At 37.9% G+C, this 15,072-nt stretch overlaps 2 protein-coding genes across 3 annotated transcripts; both read right to left on the minus strand.

The window, feature by feature from the left end:
* Positions 1 to 263: 263 nt before the first annotated feature.
* ccna2 (cyclin A2) lies at positions 264 to 3,918 on the minus strand. Its single transcript, XM_041798056.1, has 8 exons — positions 3,316 to 3,918; positions 2,237 to 2,498; positions 2,018 to 2,124; positions 1,634 to 1,857; positions 1,349 to 1,553; positions 1,106 to 1,219; positions 857 to 990; positions 264 to 755 (listed from the first exon to the last, which is right to left on the minus strand). Exons 1-8 carry the CDS (start codon positions 3,529 to 3,531, stop codon positions 704 to 706), a joined length of 1,314 nt encoding a protein of 437 aa, XP_041653990.1. The 5' UTR covers positions 3,532 to 3,918; the 3' UTR covers positions 264 to 703.
* Positions 3,919 to 5,036: 1,118 nt separating this feature from the next.
* bbs7 (Bardet-Biedl syndrome 7) lies at positions 5,037 to 14,827 on the minus strand. 2 transcript variants are annotated; one of them, XM_041796959.1, is made up of 19 exons: positions 14,340 to 14,827; positions 14,122 to 14,187; positions 13,930 to 13,992; positions 13,663 to 13,838; positions 13,372 to 13,558; positions 13,199 to 13,271; positions 13,012 to 13,119; positions 12,684 to 12,814; positions 12,199 to 12,283; positions 11,721 to 11,823; positions 11,219 to 11,411; positions 10,954 to 11,028; positions 10,781 to 10,846; positions 9,851 to 9,990; positions 8,699 to 8,863; positions 8,422 to 8,531; positions 8,209 to 8,312; positions 7,895 to 8,018; positions 5,037 to 6,069 (listed from the first exon to the last, which is right to left on the minus strand). In XM_041796959.1, exons 1-19 carry the CDS (start codon positions 14,373 to 14,375, stop codon positions 5,936 to 5,938), a joined length of 2,139 nt encoding a protein of 712 aa, XP_041652893.1. In that variant the 5' UTR covers positions 14,376 to 14,827; the 3' UTR covers positions 5,037 to 5,935. The 2 variants fall into 2 exon arrangements, with proteins under 2 accessions (XP_041652893.1, XP_041652892.1); XM_041796958.1 differs by having other exon boundaries at positions 10,781 to 10,849.
* Positions 14,828 to 15,072: the final 245 nt, after the last annotated feature.

Raw genomic sequence — 15,072 nt, forward strand, 5'->3', positions numbered from 1 at the left:
CAAAAATACAAGCACAAAAGGGCTGGCACCCCAAATCAATAAACCATATGATTTTTTAATATAGATGAAAAATTCAGACCTTTCTGCTCTGTATGCAAGTAATTTCTTTATACATTAACAATTACGCCAGAGAAAAGGACCCCACTACTACTGTAAAATTAACTCTTCATATCCCATGCATCTACTGAAATCTTCAAGAGCCAAAAACTTGTCCTCTGCTGCCCCCATGAGTCTCATGTGATCATAGACGTGTAGACATTAAGTCTTACTTTAAATGGATTTTTATTTACAAGAGCCATATTTTACAGTGCAGAAAATGCCTTGAGGACACCGATGTAATGACACAGCTGACTCAATGACAGACAAAACACTTTAATCCATCCCATGAGGCCAATAGGTAATAGCTTACTGCTTAGATCAATTCAACCTTAACTAGAAAATTGCAGATTGCAGTTTAAGACTGTAGATCAAAGCATGATGAATACCTTTCCATTTTGTCTGATAAAAAGCCAAACCATTAAAACTGCTTGATTAACCAAAACTGTAGCGTCTGGTAAGAATGTATAAAAATATTCTTAAAACTCTAAACATCTGGCTGTACTCCAAAAAGAGCGGGCCAGGACATGAAATTGTGGCACACATTATAAAAAAAAGTTTAACGACCAGGGGAACAAATCTACATAGACAAGGAAAGGGGGAACAGTCAGTTCAGCTGCAGTTTAGCTGGAGCATCAATGAGGGAAACTTCACAGTACCTAGAGACAAAAAAGCACAAGTTAATCCAAAGCCTCTATGCCAACATGTTGATGTATGCAAGTACATTCTAAAGCAAGTTTATCACTAGCAGTCTTCTTACTTTGTGCCCTTGTACTTCTCCCGAACAGACTGCTGGGCATGCTGAGGAGAATTGAGGTAAAGTCGGTGCAGATCCTCTATGCATGGCATCAAATCCTCGAGGGAGTAGCCAGTCATTTCTCTCATGGACTTGGGCTGAGGGGGAGAAAGAGTCAATTACTTTTCACAAACATCAGAAACTCAGAACTTTGGCGCTTGTACTTTAGGTTTGTCAAGAAACTAACATGACAAGTTAAACTTTAGTACTTACCCATGAGCCACCAGTCACCGTGTTGTTGGCTACAACGTAGGCTGCAGCAGCAGTCTGTGATGGCAGGTACTTCAAGAAAGGATCCGAGTCAACCAAACTGAGTTCGCTGAGATACTGAGGGGAGAAAAACAATTACTAAGCATATCTGGAGAGATTGTAGGGACCAGAACGTGTAAATTGCTAGCTAGTCTCAAATATTGGCTGTAAAAGACTTAATAGCTTGAATACTTGTAGCAGGCTTACCATTGCCAGGTTCTCCACCTGTTTGCTAACCGAGTGATGAAGGAAGTAGTGAGTGAGAAACTGGTTGATTGTTGGTGCTGCCAGATCAAAAGAGAGCACTTTAAGCACCAAATGCTCCATTCTTAACACTTGCTTCTTTGTGTAGGTGTCGTCCGTGATGTAAACAAACTCTGCCACCTCAGGAGGGTAGATTTCTTCAAATTTCCTGCATTTGAAAGATAAAGTCACTTCATACAGACAAATGACTGAGCACCGATGTTAAGACCTGAAATGTTAAATACATACGAAGCCAACAGCATAGCAGCAGTCCCAACCAGCTGAAGCTTCCCCCTCAGAACAGACATTGAGGAGAGGAATCTATCAATGTAGTTTACAGCCAGATAAAGTGTCTCGCTCTGGAGCTTGTATTCTTCTCCAACCTCGACCAGCCAGTCCACTAGAATGGCTCGCATACTGTTGGTGATGTCAGGTTGCTTCTTCATATAACCAGCTTTAGGTCTGGTTTTTACCTGTGTAACACAAGTGAGGCAGAAAAATGTTTTCATACTACACTGCCATGATTACTATCGCTATGTCTTAACATTTAATTGTGATGCTTTTGTAATTCACTAAAGTCAAAAGGCAAGTTATATAAAGTAAGGGGGAAGAAACATATCCCCAATTTCTCACCTCCATCTCTCTCAGATACGTGTGGATTTCAGCAGCATATTCTGGGACCTCATTAACATTGACTGGTTTCTCCTCCCCCTCCACCACAGACATGTCCATGGGAGAGTCTGGCCAGATAAGGGTTTAAACATTCTTAAGTTAAAATCTTATTCATTCAAACAAAGGAAAAAAAAGGCTTTTTTGCAGTCAAATGGGAATGCTCTAGCATTAACAACCCACCAAAGCTGACATCCATTGCCGATGGAATATCAATTGTAGCCAGCGGCTGCCTGAGTCGTGCCACTGCATTGTTGATCGTGAGGGGAGACTCTTCAGCGATGGACTTTGCTTTGACAGCTTCGACCACAGGCTGTGGCTTTTTGGCAGGGGCGCCATCAGGCTCATCCACATGGATCTGGAAAGAGGGCTGCTTGGCAGAGGGTTTCTCAAAGCAGCTTTTGCCAAAATCTTCATTTTTACAGGACAGGGGCTGTGATGAATCCTAGAAGCAGAGAAAATATCAGTATCAGAGTGTACATATGAGGGTTGCTGAACTCCATGAAGAAATGAGCCATTTAATGCACTTGTACCACACTGGCACAAGTAATGAAATGTAAAGTAATGTAGTAGGATTGGGAAATTATTTTCTGCCATTCATTTAGCAGCAATTTGTATTGTACCAGAGGGTGATAAGCATTTGCAATTTAAAATCCAATGCTAGTAAAGATCAAACTACAGATAATTAAAGCAAGCAACCAAAAATCAGGCAATTCTATGTGTATCTTTACAGAGAATCCGGCAGTTTAAAATATGGCAGATATCTTGGCAAGGCATCTGTAATTTGATCATTCACATTTTGCTTGCAATTTGTGGGTTTTCTTAAGTTTTCTGATACATTCAAATTTAAATGAATTGGGACTATATTTTACCTCAGATGCCTTGTGTCAAAAAGCAACTGATATTACACTATTCAGTAACTTGCAAAAATATGCAAGGACACAAAATGTTGATAACATCAGAAAACTGAAGAAACTCGGGGTTTTACAGAAGAGGGCTAAAGGAACAGCCTGAAGTCAATTTAGGGATACATTAAAATGGCGGACAACCTGAAACAGACACGTCTAAAACGCATTTATGCCTGTGAAAAATAAGCGTACAGATAACGTGCAGTACTGCCAGACGTTAAAGTTGGCCATTGTTAACGTGCAAGACAATAACTTATTTTAGTTGCCTCCAAAACCTACAATGGCCCCCCATCTTGACTACAGTCAGCATTAGCAAACACTAGCTCAAGCATGAAAGCCATTTAGCAAACCAACCTGTTTGGAGCCGCGCTGGTTCTGGGTTTTGCTCCTCTGGTTGTTCTGCAGGGCTCCTAGCACGGTTCTGTTGCCTGCTTGTTTAGGCGGAAGGTTTTCTTGGTTCTCGTTTGCAGCAGGTCGGGCTTTTAGCGAGCCTCTCAGTCTTGACAGCATATTTTCTTGGTTGTGATTTTCACTAGCCGCGCTTGCCTGTCCCCTGTTAGCGCCTGACATGTTTCACTCGAACAAAAACTCTAGTTTCTATGCGTTTGCTTCCAAATGAACTACCAGTTTAGTGTGCTCTTGGACATGAAAATAGTTCAAATATCTCTAAATTTCAAAAGATCACGTATGGACTGATAAATCGAGGCTAGCATTAGCTGCTATCTTGCCGAGGAAGGTGAAAGAATGGTTCAAAACTAGGCTGTTGAGATGGCAACAACACTTAGAACTGTAGTGCTAAAAACAGTGCAGACAAAAACAAAAATGCACAGCTGGCTAAATAGTATCTACAATAAATAAAGAGCGTTTTAAGTTGCCATACTAGTCAGTTTCGAAATAACCAACCTGCAAATAAGCCAGCTAGCCTTGGTCCATTTACCCAGAGACATGTAGAGATGTTGCTTTCTCTCAGTTCAAGTAGCCCGCGAGGATTGAAACAAACCAATCACAGGCCGCTCAGTTCGTGACGTTTCGGCTGTACGGAAGCCGAGAGAGCACATGTTCATTTGATTGCAAATTCAAAACCGGTTTGACACATTAAGAAGCAAAAGTCACACAAAGACGTACGTTATATAGAAAGAAAGACACGCTGTGGAAAGATATTGACCAGTGTATCAAACACATTGAATTTAATTCCTTCCAATAAGACTGCCTACAGCAAATGTATAATTACTTAAGACTTATTTAAATGTTTTTTAAAAAGATGTATTTTGATTACTTGTTATGTCTTTTAAATACGTCTTATTCTTGTATGATTATTTATTGATTGATTTAAATTAAATCTCTTTGAAATGTCTATTTTGGATGTGCTATATAAATAAAATATGTCGTTATCATTGATTTGATGCTATTAATGTAGTACTGATAACTGCTGCTGGTATGTAACCTTTTATGGAACCTTTCATTTTTCAATAATCAGCCAAAGATCCTTAGAATTACAAAATTGTTCACAAAATATGCTGCTCATCAAATATCAAAATGTTATTTGTCTTTCCAGTCAGGGTTTTTTTACCACCAGATGGGCCATGAGAGGTAATTTACAATAACTAGAAACCATCTCAGAGGTAACAAAACACCACTAGAAGCTTTAACTGCTACTAAGTATATAACCAGTGTCACATTTTATCAACTGTTGACCCTCCTTTACCCACTCCTTTACTCCTTTACCCTCCTTTACTGTTACCCTCCTTTATGACACTTGCTTTCCAGTTTTAAGATTTATCAGTCTTCATAGACACTAATACTACTTGGGAATAGTTTGCTGCTGGGCCAAAAAATATGTTTACAGAGATAAATAACACAAAAGATAATTTAAGTGACTTTGCAGATGCCAGATAAAAACAAAATACATGGCCATGGCTCATTAATTGTAGGCTGTGACCCCACAACCACCTTTTTTTAGTAGTGTTAATGTGTATGAAAGCAAAACATTTGCATTAAAATTCCCTGTTTATTAAACAAAATATGATAGAGAATAAATATTTCAGTCATATATCAGTTGTACAAGGGTTATTTTGGTGAGCTCCAGGAGATTTTCAGATCTAAAATTAGGCTGCAGTGTACTGAAGTTTGGGAAAGGCTGATCTAGCTTATTCAGATAAAACTAGTTTTAATATTCAAACAGTTCATACATTGTTGGTGGGTTTAATAGTAAGTTCTACATGACATTTAATCAACTGGAACCGTTGTCTTCAATGTTACAGAAAGCTGAGCAGTGTAAAATGGAAAAGTACCTCAACATTACTTCATAGTTAGTGTCATTGTTTGTTGCTGTTTGATAGTGATGAGCCATCTTTATATGTAGAATTTCTTTATCAATTATGCTTCAAGAGGAAAAACCTTCAGAAAAAAAGGTAATCATGGAAAGCACAGCATGTAAATGGTTTCGTAGGACAACGCTTTAATTGACAGACTCACTGTAAAAAAAAATGGTTTGATCACTTATGAATGAGGTTTGAGCATTTTGTGTAGTTATTTAACATTCAACTTTAATGTAATATATGCTTTTTTATATAATAAAACTGTTGTATTTCTATTCCTTTCATACCACTTCTTAATTTTAGAGGAAAGTCACAGTGCTGACATTATAATAAACATAAACTTTCTGTGCTTTTGTCGGCTGATATTTGGTCATTAAAATATCATCTATGAAAACAGCAATAAAGAAGAACTTCAACTATTCTTGCAATGTTTCCTTGAATTAGTATCAGCAACCTCATTTTAAATGCTATCAAAATGACACTATAAACACCAGTTATTATAAATATTATCAACATGTTAGTATGACAGAGTAACACTGACACTGCTACAATGCTAGTAGTTCTCATAAAATAACATTTTTATATTTACAATACATAACAGCACAAATAAACATCCTTGATGACAAGTAAACATAAAGCCTACGATAAACATTTCATCATACCTCACTGAAAAAGTCTAGGAGAGAATTTAAGTCATAATTATCAAGTATCTCCAGCAAAGAGGAAACCTTGGTTTTCACATTTTGGCCTTTGAATTTAAATTTGTCGATGAACAGGTCTGTGATCATTCCTGCAGGGAAGAAAAAGAACAGTTATTAGCAACCTTGACCTCACTCTGACAAGCTCCTCTCAGACAATGTACGCCTGTAAAGTAGAACTTTAAGTTTGGTGTTCGACGGGTTTTTCTGATATACTAGTGCATCTCAAAAAATTAGAATATCATGAAAAAGTTCCAATATTTTTTGTCACTCTTTTCTGAAAGTGAAACCCATATATTATATAGACTCATTACACACAGAGTGAAGTATTTCAAGCCTTTATTTCTTGAAATGTTGATGATTATGGCTTACAGATAAGAAAACCCAAAATTCAGTGTCTCAAAAAATTAGAATATTACATAAGACCAATTTAAAAAAGGATATTTTCAACAGAAATGTCAGGCTTCTGAAAAGTCTGTTCATTTCTATGCACTCAATACTCAGTTGGGCCTTCTTCTGCATGAATCACTGCATCAATGCGGCGTGGCATAGAGGCGATCAGCCTGTGGCACTGCTCAGGTGTAATGGAAGCCCAGGTTGTTTTGATAGCGGCCTTCAGGTCATCTGCATTGTTGGGTCTGGTGTCTCTCATCTTCCTCTTGATTCTCTATGGGGTTCAGGTCAGTTGAGCTTGCTGGCCAATCAAGCACAGTAACACCATGGTCATTGAACCAGCTTTTGGTACCTTTGGCAGTATGGGCAGGTGCCAAGTCCTGCTGGAAAATGAAATCAGCATCTCCATAATGGTTGTCAGCAGAAGGAAGCATGAAGTGCTCTAAAATGTCCTGGTAGATGGCTGTGTTGACTGTGGACTTCAGAAAATACAGTGGACCAACACCAGCAGATGCCATGACAGCCCAAATCATCACTGACTGTGGAAACTTCACATTGGACTTCACGCAATGTGGATTCTGTGCCTCTCCACTCTTCCTCCAGACTCTGGGACCTTGATTTCCAAATGATATGCAAAATTTACTTTCATCTGAAAAGAGGACTTTGGTCCACTGAGCAACAGTCCAGTTCTTTTTCTCCACAGCCCAGGTAAGGTGCTTCTGACGTTGTCTCTGGTTCAGGAGTGGACTGACACAAGGAATGCCACATTTGAAGCCCATGTCAAGGATTCGTCTGTATGTAGTGGCTTTTGATGCACTGACTCCAGTCTCAGTCCACTCCTTGTGAAGCTCCACCAAATTCTTGAATGGATTTTGCTTGACAATCCTCTCAAGGCTGCGGTTCTCCCTCATGCTGGTGCACCTTTTCCTACCACACTTTTTCCTTCCACTTAACTTTCTATGAATATGTTTGGATACAGCACTCTGTGAACAACCAGCTTCTTTAGCAATGACCTTTTGTGGCTTACCCTCCTTGTGGAGGGTGTCAATGACTGTCTTCTGGACATCTGTCAAGTCTGTAGTCCTTTCCATGATTGTGTAGCCTTCTGAACCAAACTTAGAGACCATTTAAAGCTCAGGAAACCTTTGCAGGTGTTTTGAGTTCATCAGCTGATTAAGGTGTGACACCATGACTTTCCAATATTGACCTTTTTCACAATATTCTAATTTTTTGAGACACTGAATTTTGAGTTTTCTTATCTGTAAGCCACAATCATCAACATTTCAAGAAATAAAGGCTTGAATTACTTCACTCTATGTGTAATGACTCTATATAATATATGGTTTTCACTTTCAGAAAAGAGTGACAAAAAATATTGAACTTTTTCATGATATTCTAATTTTTTGAGATGCACTAGTATTAATGCACTAACAAGATTTTAAAAATCAGCACACTGCATGGTAATAAGGAAGGAATTGCTGATAATGATAAGAATGTCAGTGGAATACAATGAAAATATTATACCATAAAGTCTTTCAAGGTGTGCCGGCTGCTTCTTGTACTCCTCCAGGAGATTAGCAGACTCATCCAAGATGTTGCGGTACTCTGGGATTAGGAAGTCAGCATTCCCCTCATGAACCTGAAGCTCCTACCAATCCGAGTAATCAAAGAGGAAGTGAGAGGATGTAAGTATCAGAAGTGATGAACATTCTCTAAATAGCCCTGAGGACTTGAGGCTTTTAGCGTGAGAAGGGACTGTCTTCATAGACAGGAACAATTCACTGAAACTGTTTTGGAAAGATTTATCCTGTGGGGTGACAAAATGAATCAATACTTACTTTAAGTGCATCGATAAGCTGAACTTTTCTCGCCAACAGCAATTGGTACTCCAGCTTTGGATGTATCATCTTCAGGGTGTGGCTCACTGAGTCATCGTCAATATCTATAAGATAAATGAACAAAAAAGGCATGTCAGTTAAACAGAATTTATTTTATTGGAGATCTTTCCTTGAACAAAAGCTGTCAATGCAAGCAAATGATAAAACACCCACCGTATGATATGTTCAGATTGATTTTCTTCTTGGTAGCTTCTTTAGAGAGAACATCACTCAGTATGGAGATTGTAGAGATGTTTTCTGACCTGAAGTGACCCTCTCCTTTGCTAAAATGACAAATTCCGGAAAAAAACATTAATTTTTATAGAAGTAAAATGTTAAGGGAAACCTTAGATAGGATATGAGATTTTATGAACTCTTGTCAGCTGTTTCACAGCTCTACAGATTTATTCACACTACATGGAGAAGCTATTTCACTTTGTGCTACAATTACCAGTAGGTGGCTTCAAGCTGTGTCCCAAGAAAAGTGTTATTGAAATAGAAAGTGATGTTCTCTCCTGCTGGTGTTTTTTCTGGCACCTCTGGCAAACAGAAGACCACCCATGAGTGGATCTCTGCAAAGCTGAACTGTCCCACCAGACTGAGCCTGTTCATGGGCCTGTATGAAGGGCAAAAAGACAAACAGATGGATCAATATCTTTTTACAGTCCAAATCATGAAACTGAAAACACTCTGAACTGATTTGTGTGTTACTACCCTCAAAATAAATGGCACAAAATGAAATTCTGTTTTTAAGAGAGATAACTCTACAACACTTCACCTTTCTTTGCACACGTGACACTTACATACTCTAACCTGCATTATGCTTGTGGCATGATTTGAAAGGTTTTCTGTAAAGAAATGCAGAATACATTTTTAATAACTTTATGTTTTATAACTTTTTTTTAATAATGATTGTATGTATTCAAACAGAGCTGGAATGCACAATTCCATTCTCCAAATTACCTGACTGAATTGTGTTTTCCAGGGCTCTCAGCAAAAATCATTTAACTGCAATAAATCATGGTTTGCTTTAATTTTTTCAGCACACTTTGGTTAAGGCACTGCAGTGCCTCCCTGCAGCCACAGCGATGTAAAATAAGTCCACCACTGCTCCTTAAATGTCTGAGTTCACTTACAAAACTCACAGACAGCTTAGTAGACAAGTCAAAAGTCATCTGCAACTAGCATTATCAAAAATGTACCTTTGATTGTTCCCCTATTTACATTTTAATCCATAACAAGTTCATTTTTTAGTGGTTGAGTTAATGCCATAATCTTTGATCTGCCCAAAGTTCCTTGTTTCTTGTAGGTCTGTATCCAAACAGGAATTTAATTACCTTTAGCTTAAGACAACAATTCAAAATGAAACAATATCATTTTCGAAAGCAAAACAGTAGAATCTTATAATTGGAGGATTAACTGTAATGAACTACAGAAATTCTGAGATCAAACCTGATTGAGAACATGTCTTTCATTTCAATTTGAAATTATCTAATGCGTGCTAAAATTCAGTCATCCTGGCGTTTTCCACATCAACAAACCATCGTAATAAGCCCCTAAAAAATATAATTAAAAGTGGATTTTTTTAAGTTGATATCTTTACCTGTCCTGGTCGATGCTGTGTGTCCGCTGGTGGAGGGAAAGAGGTTTGATCAGATACTTTCGGACCTGGCACGTCTTGGGTTGCAGTCTGGGTGTTATGTAAGCCTGCAGGGTCCCATACTGTCCTTCAATGGACCTCACCTAAATAGTAATAAAAAAGATAACATCCATTATCTTCCATTTATTTACGTATTTGTTTGTCTAATTTTAAAAATCATAAAAAAATCAAAATAAATACATAGGTAAGCAAAGCAAAAACATTAAACATAATATAATCAATTATAATAAGGCTCTTCCTGTTCCAAAAGGGTGTAGGATGCAGTTAAGAACTTATCTAGTCCTACCCTAAGCTCAAGTTATACAAGGCTGGGGAGCATTTATAATATTACCAAATAATACTATGACCCCAAAAGCAACACAACTATATAAAAGCAGTTCAGAATGTTATAAGAATCATTTGTTGTTCCATTCAATATCTTTGAAATATGCATTTTCTTGAAGACTTGTTGATGAGAAGACTTCACACCATAGCCATTTTAGGTCTTGGGTTGTACTAAAAAAATCATAAATAAAATGAGAAGTTAAGAGTAACCTATTTGAAATTATTTTGGATTGTATGATTTTGATTTTTTCTGGCCCCTAGCAAGTATACAATATACCTGAAAAAAACTAAAACTAATAAAAACTGAACCAAAATGAAGCATTTTTACACAATGAAAACTAAACTAAAAAACCCGCAGTAAAAACTAACTTAAACTAAACTCAAATTGAAAACAAACAAAAATAAAAAAAGATGAAAAATACCAAACAATTAAAACTGATATATTCCAACATTAACATTTATTCTCTTGGTCAAGAGATTATGTCAAAGTTGGCTGTGATGTCAAAGCATTTATAAATGCAAAAAGAAGAGCTTTGCTGCATATGTTACCTTTAGCTCAAGTCTGGTGGTGTTAGCCTGACATCTGTATGTGGCCAAGAGGAAGTTCCCATTAGGCTGCTGTCAACAGAGTCAGGGAGTCAGGCTTTTTGGAGTAGCAGTAGGTTTTGGAATAAATTGGTATACAATTTTTGTCTTATGTAGAAACAGTTTACTCAGCTCACCTCTGAATCACACTCACTGAAACTGACAACAGCTGAGTTCTTATCCACATCCAGCAGGTCTATGGGGACGTCACTCTGCAGACAAGACTTATTTTTATTTTTATTTTATTATTATTTTATTTTATTTTTATTTTTCAAGTTATGTTTTACATTTTCTGCAGCATGAAATGCAGAGTAGTACTTGTTTATTATGCGCTCAGTCTCTTAGCACAAGTTGTTCTGTCACCAGAGGCTGTAGCGATAAGGACTGTATGAATAACCAGACCTGGAGCAGCAGATTGTCAATGGCAGTCTGCACCTCCAGAGTGAGGCTGTAGCTGGCATCGTCTTGAGAGAGGGTGAACTTGTCATTGATGCTGAAGAACGGAACAGCAGAGACAGCTGTGCTGGACTGAGATGTCTGCTGGTATTGCTCACGGCCCTGCAGGACTTTCACCTGCAGCTGCTCCAGCTCTGCCCTATAAGGGAAGGAGAGGGAAAACCAAAGAACAGATGCCTTCTAGCTCATTGGTAATACATGAAATATATTTTGATATTCTTTATTGTAAAGAAATAAAAAACATAGTCAGTTCAAATACACATGGGCCAAATGCCAAGTGTCACACAGACATGCTTTCAAAAGCCAGCTGCACTATGCCAACATGAACAGAAAAATCACAGAAAAAAACTGTTTATGAATTAAAGAATAACGAAAAAAAAAATCTTTAAAAAATAAATTTAATGACAATTCTTATAATCAGATGAAATGTAAGATACTTTGCTGATACCTGAGAGCCTCTACTTTGGACTGGGTCTCCTTACTCATCCTTATCTCGTCTCCAGGGCCAGCTTCAGACTTCTGTGGCTCTGTGGTCAAACCAGTCACCCACCCTGATGAAACACAAACAATGTCCAATATGCTAAACACAAAAGAGGTTTTGAGTCTTCTTAAGATTTGTTTTCAGCTAAGGACAAATTACCAATAAGACAACTTTTCATTGGAAGTTTTTTTTTCCAACTTTTCTCATAAACTGCAGAAGTCTTTTTAAAAGATTATTTTTGAGTATTTTGCCTTCATTTGATAAGCCAGCTTGAGAGAGACAGAAAATATTAGGAAAGATGTGCACCAAACATGCACTGAGAACGGGAATGACCCAAGACCAGTGCATTGAGGACTACAGCCTCTGTGTATGGATGCCTGCTCTACCCACTGAGCTACACCATCAGTTGGTGAATGAGGTCCACTGTTTGTAGTTTAGATCTTACCCGTGTAAGTAGCAGTCAAGACCTCATCAAATGACTCCTTCCCTACACAGCCACCCTGGATAGAAGTCACACTCTCTGACAACACCTGAAATCATAGAGCTGTATCATTATTGTCATCTAAAAATTATAAGTTTGGACATCATAAAAAGGGGCACAGAAAAATAACACATGCTTTTTGTTCTAAGTATATAATATGATATTCCATGTCATTTTAAGGATAGTTGTTTTAAGATGATTTTAGTATTTAAAAGTAACAGAAAAACAGGCTATTGGTTTTATGTTAAGTTTGAATATAACAAAGAATTTCCACAAGCTACTAATAAATACAAACATCTCTGTTCCTAAACATCAGAACATACTAAGTTGAAAACCAAACAGACACTGAATTTCTAGAAAGGTTTTCCTCTGTATCAGAAGACTTCAATCATAGTGAGTAAATTCATCCTGCATGCAAATTAATGAATGTCTGTGGTGCTGAAACTCACATGCTCAAAGCGTAATGCGGGCTCATTGGTGCTTTCAAAGCCATAGACCTCAACTGTTCCATCATCCCTTCCCACCAAGATGTCATTTACTCCATCCCCAACAATATCATAAGTGTCAATGCACAGGATCCCTGATGGGAGACAAAAAAGTGAACAAACTAAGATATTGCGTGCAGTCAAACAGATAGTTTGCAAAACAAGATATTATCATGTAAGCTGTTATCCTCCTGCAAAGTAATTCCTTCACTGTGTAAAGTGGTTGATGTGGTTTTCATGAGTCAATGATTTGATTTGTATATGTAAGTCTGGTAATGCCATTAAAACATACCTCCTTTCTTTTTGTCATTGTCTATATCCCATTTGGTTGCGGCTGAGCCTGTACCAATGTGGACCAATCCTATTTTGCCATCTGTGGTTCCATAGAGGACTTCCTCTCCTGTACAGAAATATTCGAAGTTATGTGTGAAAATTAATTCTGCATGAAGCAACTGCATGTCCATTTTTTTCCAACTTGCCTCCCTCTTTGTTGTACAGTTCCAAGACAGATGGAGGACCAGGGACCTCAATGTCATAGGCAAGCTCTGATCCCTGCAGAATAAAAAAGAACAAAAAATAAATAAATGTAATCGTCTAAGGCAAAACAATTTACTCCATTAAAATCAGAAAGTTAAATATAATACTGGGGTACCTGCAGGACTCTAAGAACTCGGTCTTGGCATGCCAGGACAGGAACAATGCCAGCCATATTCTCTGAAGACAAACATGTGATATCATTGATCTTGTCTCCAGAAAGGTAGTAGTCCTGGTCTTTGCAGTCACAGTAGTGGTTGTAGATGTAACTTGCACATACAAAAAGATCTGCTCCTGCGACATGCCTAGAAAAATATTAACACCCAATGTAAAAAAATAAATCATACGATAGTAAATGTTGCAATAAATCAGTTTAGGTGAATCAAAAATGGTTATCTAAGGCTCCTACATGGCATTAATGCTTTCAGTGAGGTTGGCTTCAAACGTGAGGAACTGTTTGCCTTTCTTGGTGAATCCTCGGACCTGTGAACCAGAACAAACAAAGATCTTCTCCTGTGGAGTTCCTGCAGCTCCTCCAAGGTCCATTCTGGATATTTTCTGGCCAGGTAGTGTTTTAAATACAGGCTGAAGCAGGGAGATAAATTCTGGCAGTTAGACACATTTAGACCCAAATGGCTACGGGGTAAGAAAAAAATACCTTAAACAGGATGCTTACCACAGCCTCTCCTTTCTTCATTCCAAAACATGTCAGTATACCGTCATGATCAGCAATAGCAACCTGAAACATGAGAGGACAAGCAAAACCATGTCATTATAATATTTTATCATTCAAACTGCTGATGTTAGACAACAATACCGCAAATAATCTGTTGAAGATTATAGCCATTCTTTTTTGAGATTACAATACCTTTTGTGTTGCCTTTTTCCCCAATGCTGGAAGCAGTCTCATGGTTTTCTGGGATGTTACACCAACCTACAAGGATGAAGCAGAGCAAATGTTATCAGACCTGACTGTCGACAGTTTTCTAAGAAAAACGTTCTGATAAATATGAGTTTACATACATTGTCAGAGTAACAAAAATATATAGTTAACAAATAAACCACTTACTACACTTGCAACTTTACCTGCATATAATCTACTCGATTAAGCTGGACGTCCATCCTCTCTCCACAGGTTGTCTTATCTTACGAAGAAAAAACTTTGAAGCAAATCTTGCAGGTGGGTTATCCGGCCATAAACCAACAGTGACAACAAGGTTATACTCCAACATAGATGTATGCTAGTCGCAGCTTGTTGGTAGCGTTTCCATCCTTACAATTAGAAGATGACTGGTGAAAAGAGATTAACCATGTAAAGCAAGGAGATTAGCCTACCGTGCTAACGCTCGCTAGCAAGCTAATTGGCTAACACGATTTATTCCAACGTCAACTGTCTACTTTGGTTAATTTATCTTGTACAAGATCTACGCTGTGACCTCAATATACCCGAAACAAGCGCTTTCTGTATTTGTTTTATAACGGAAATAAACTCGCAAAGCGTTGTAACGCGATTGATATACCTTAACGCTCTGTGCTATGCTTGAGAGCAAGGAACGCAGTACTCGTCGCCAATGGCAACGTTGCACCGTTGATACAAGCTGGGTTATCATTGGATGAAATTCAGTGGCAAGAAATTCAAACTGTGTGTTGATTGGTTGTCTTAGGGGAAACGACTCACAACAACCGTCTTTGCCAAGCGGCTATGATATTTTACATACATGAAATGTACGTAAAACATGCTGGTTATACCTACATATTTAGTCATGATTACTTATAAATTAATTGCCAGTTTAACCAGATGTCGGAACGAATTTTACAA

The sequence above is a fragment of the Cheilinus undulatus genome, linkage group 10, assembly GCF_018320785.1.
Source record: "Cheilinus undulatus linkage group 10, ASM1832078v1, whole genome shotgun sequence".
NCBI lineage: Eukaryota > Metazoa > Chordata > Actinopteri > Labriformes > Labridae > Cheilinus > Cheilinus undulatus.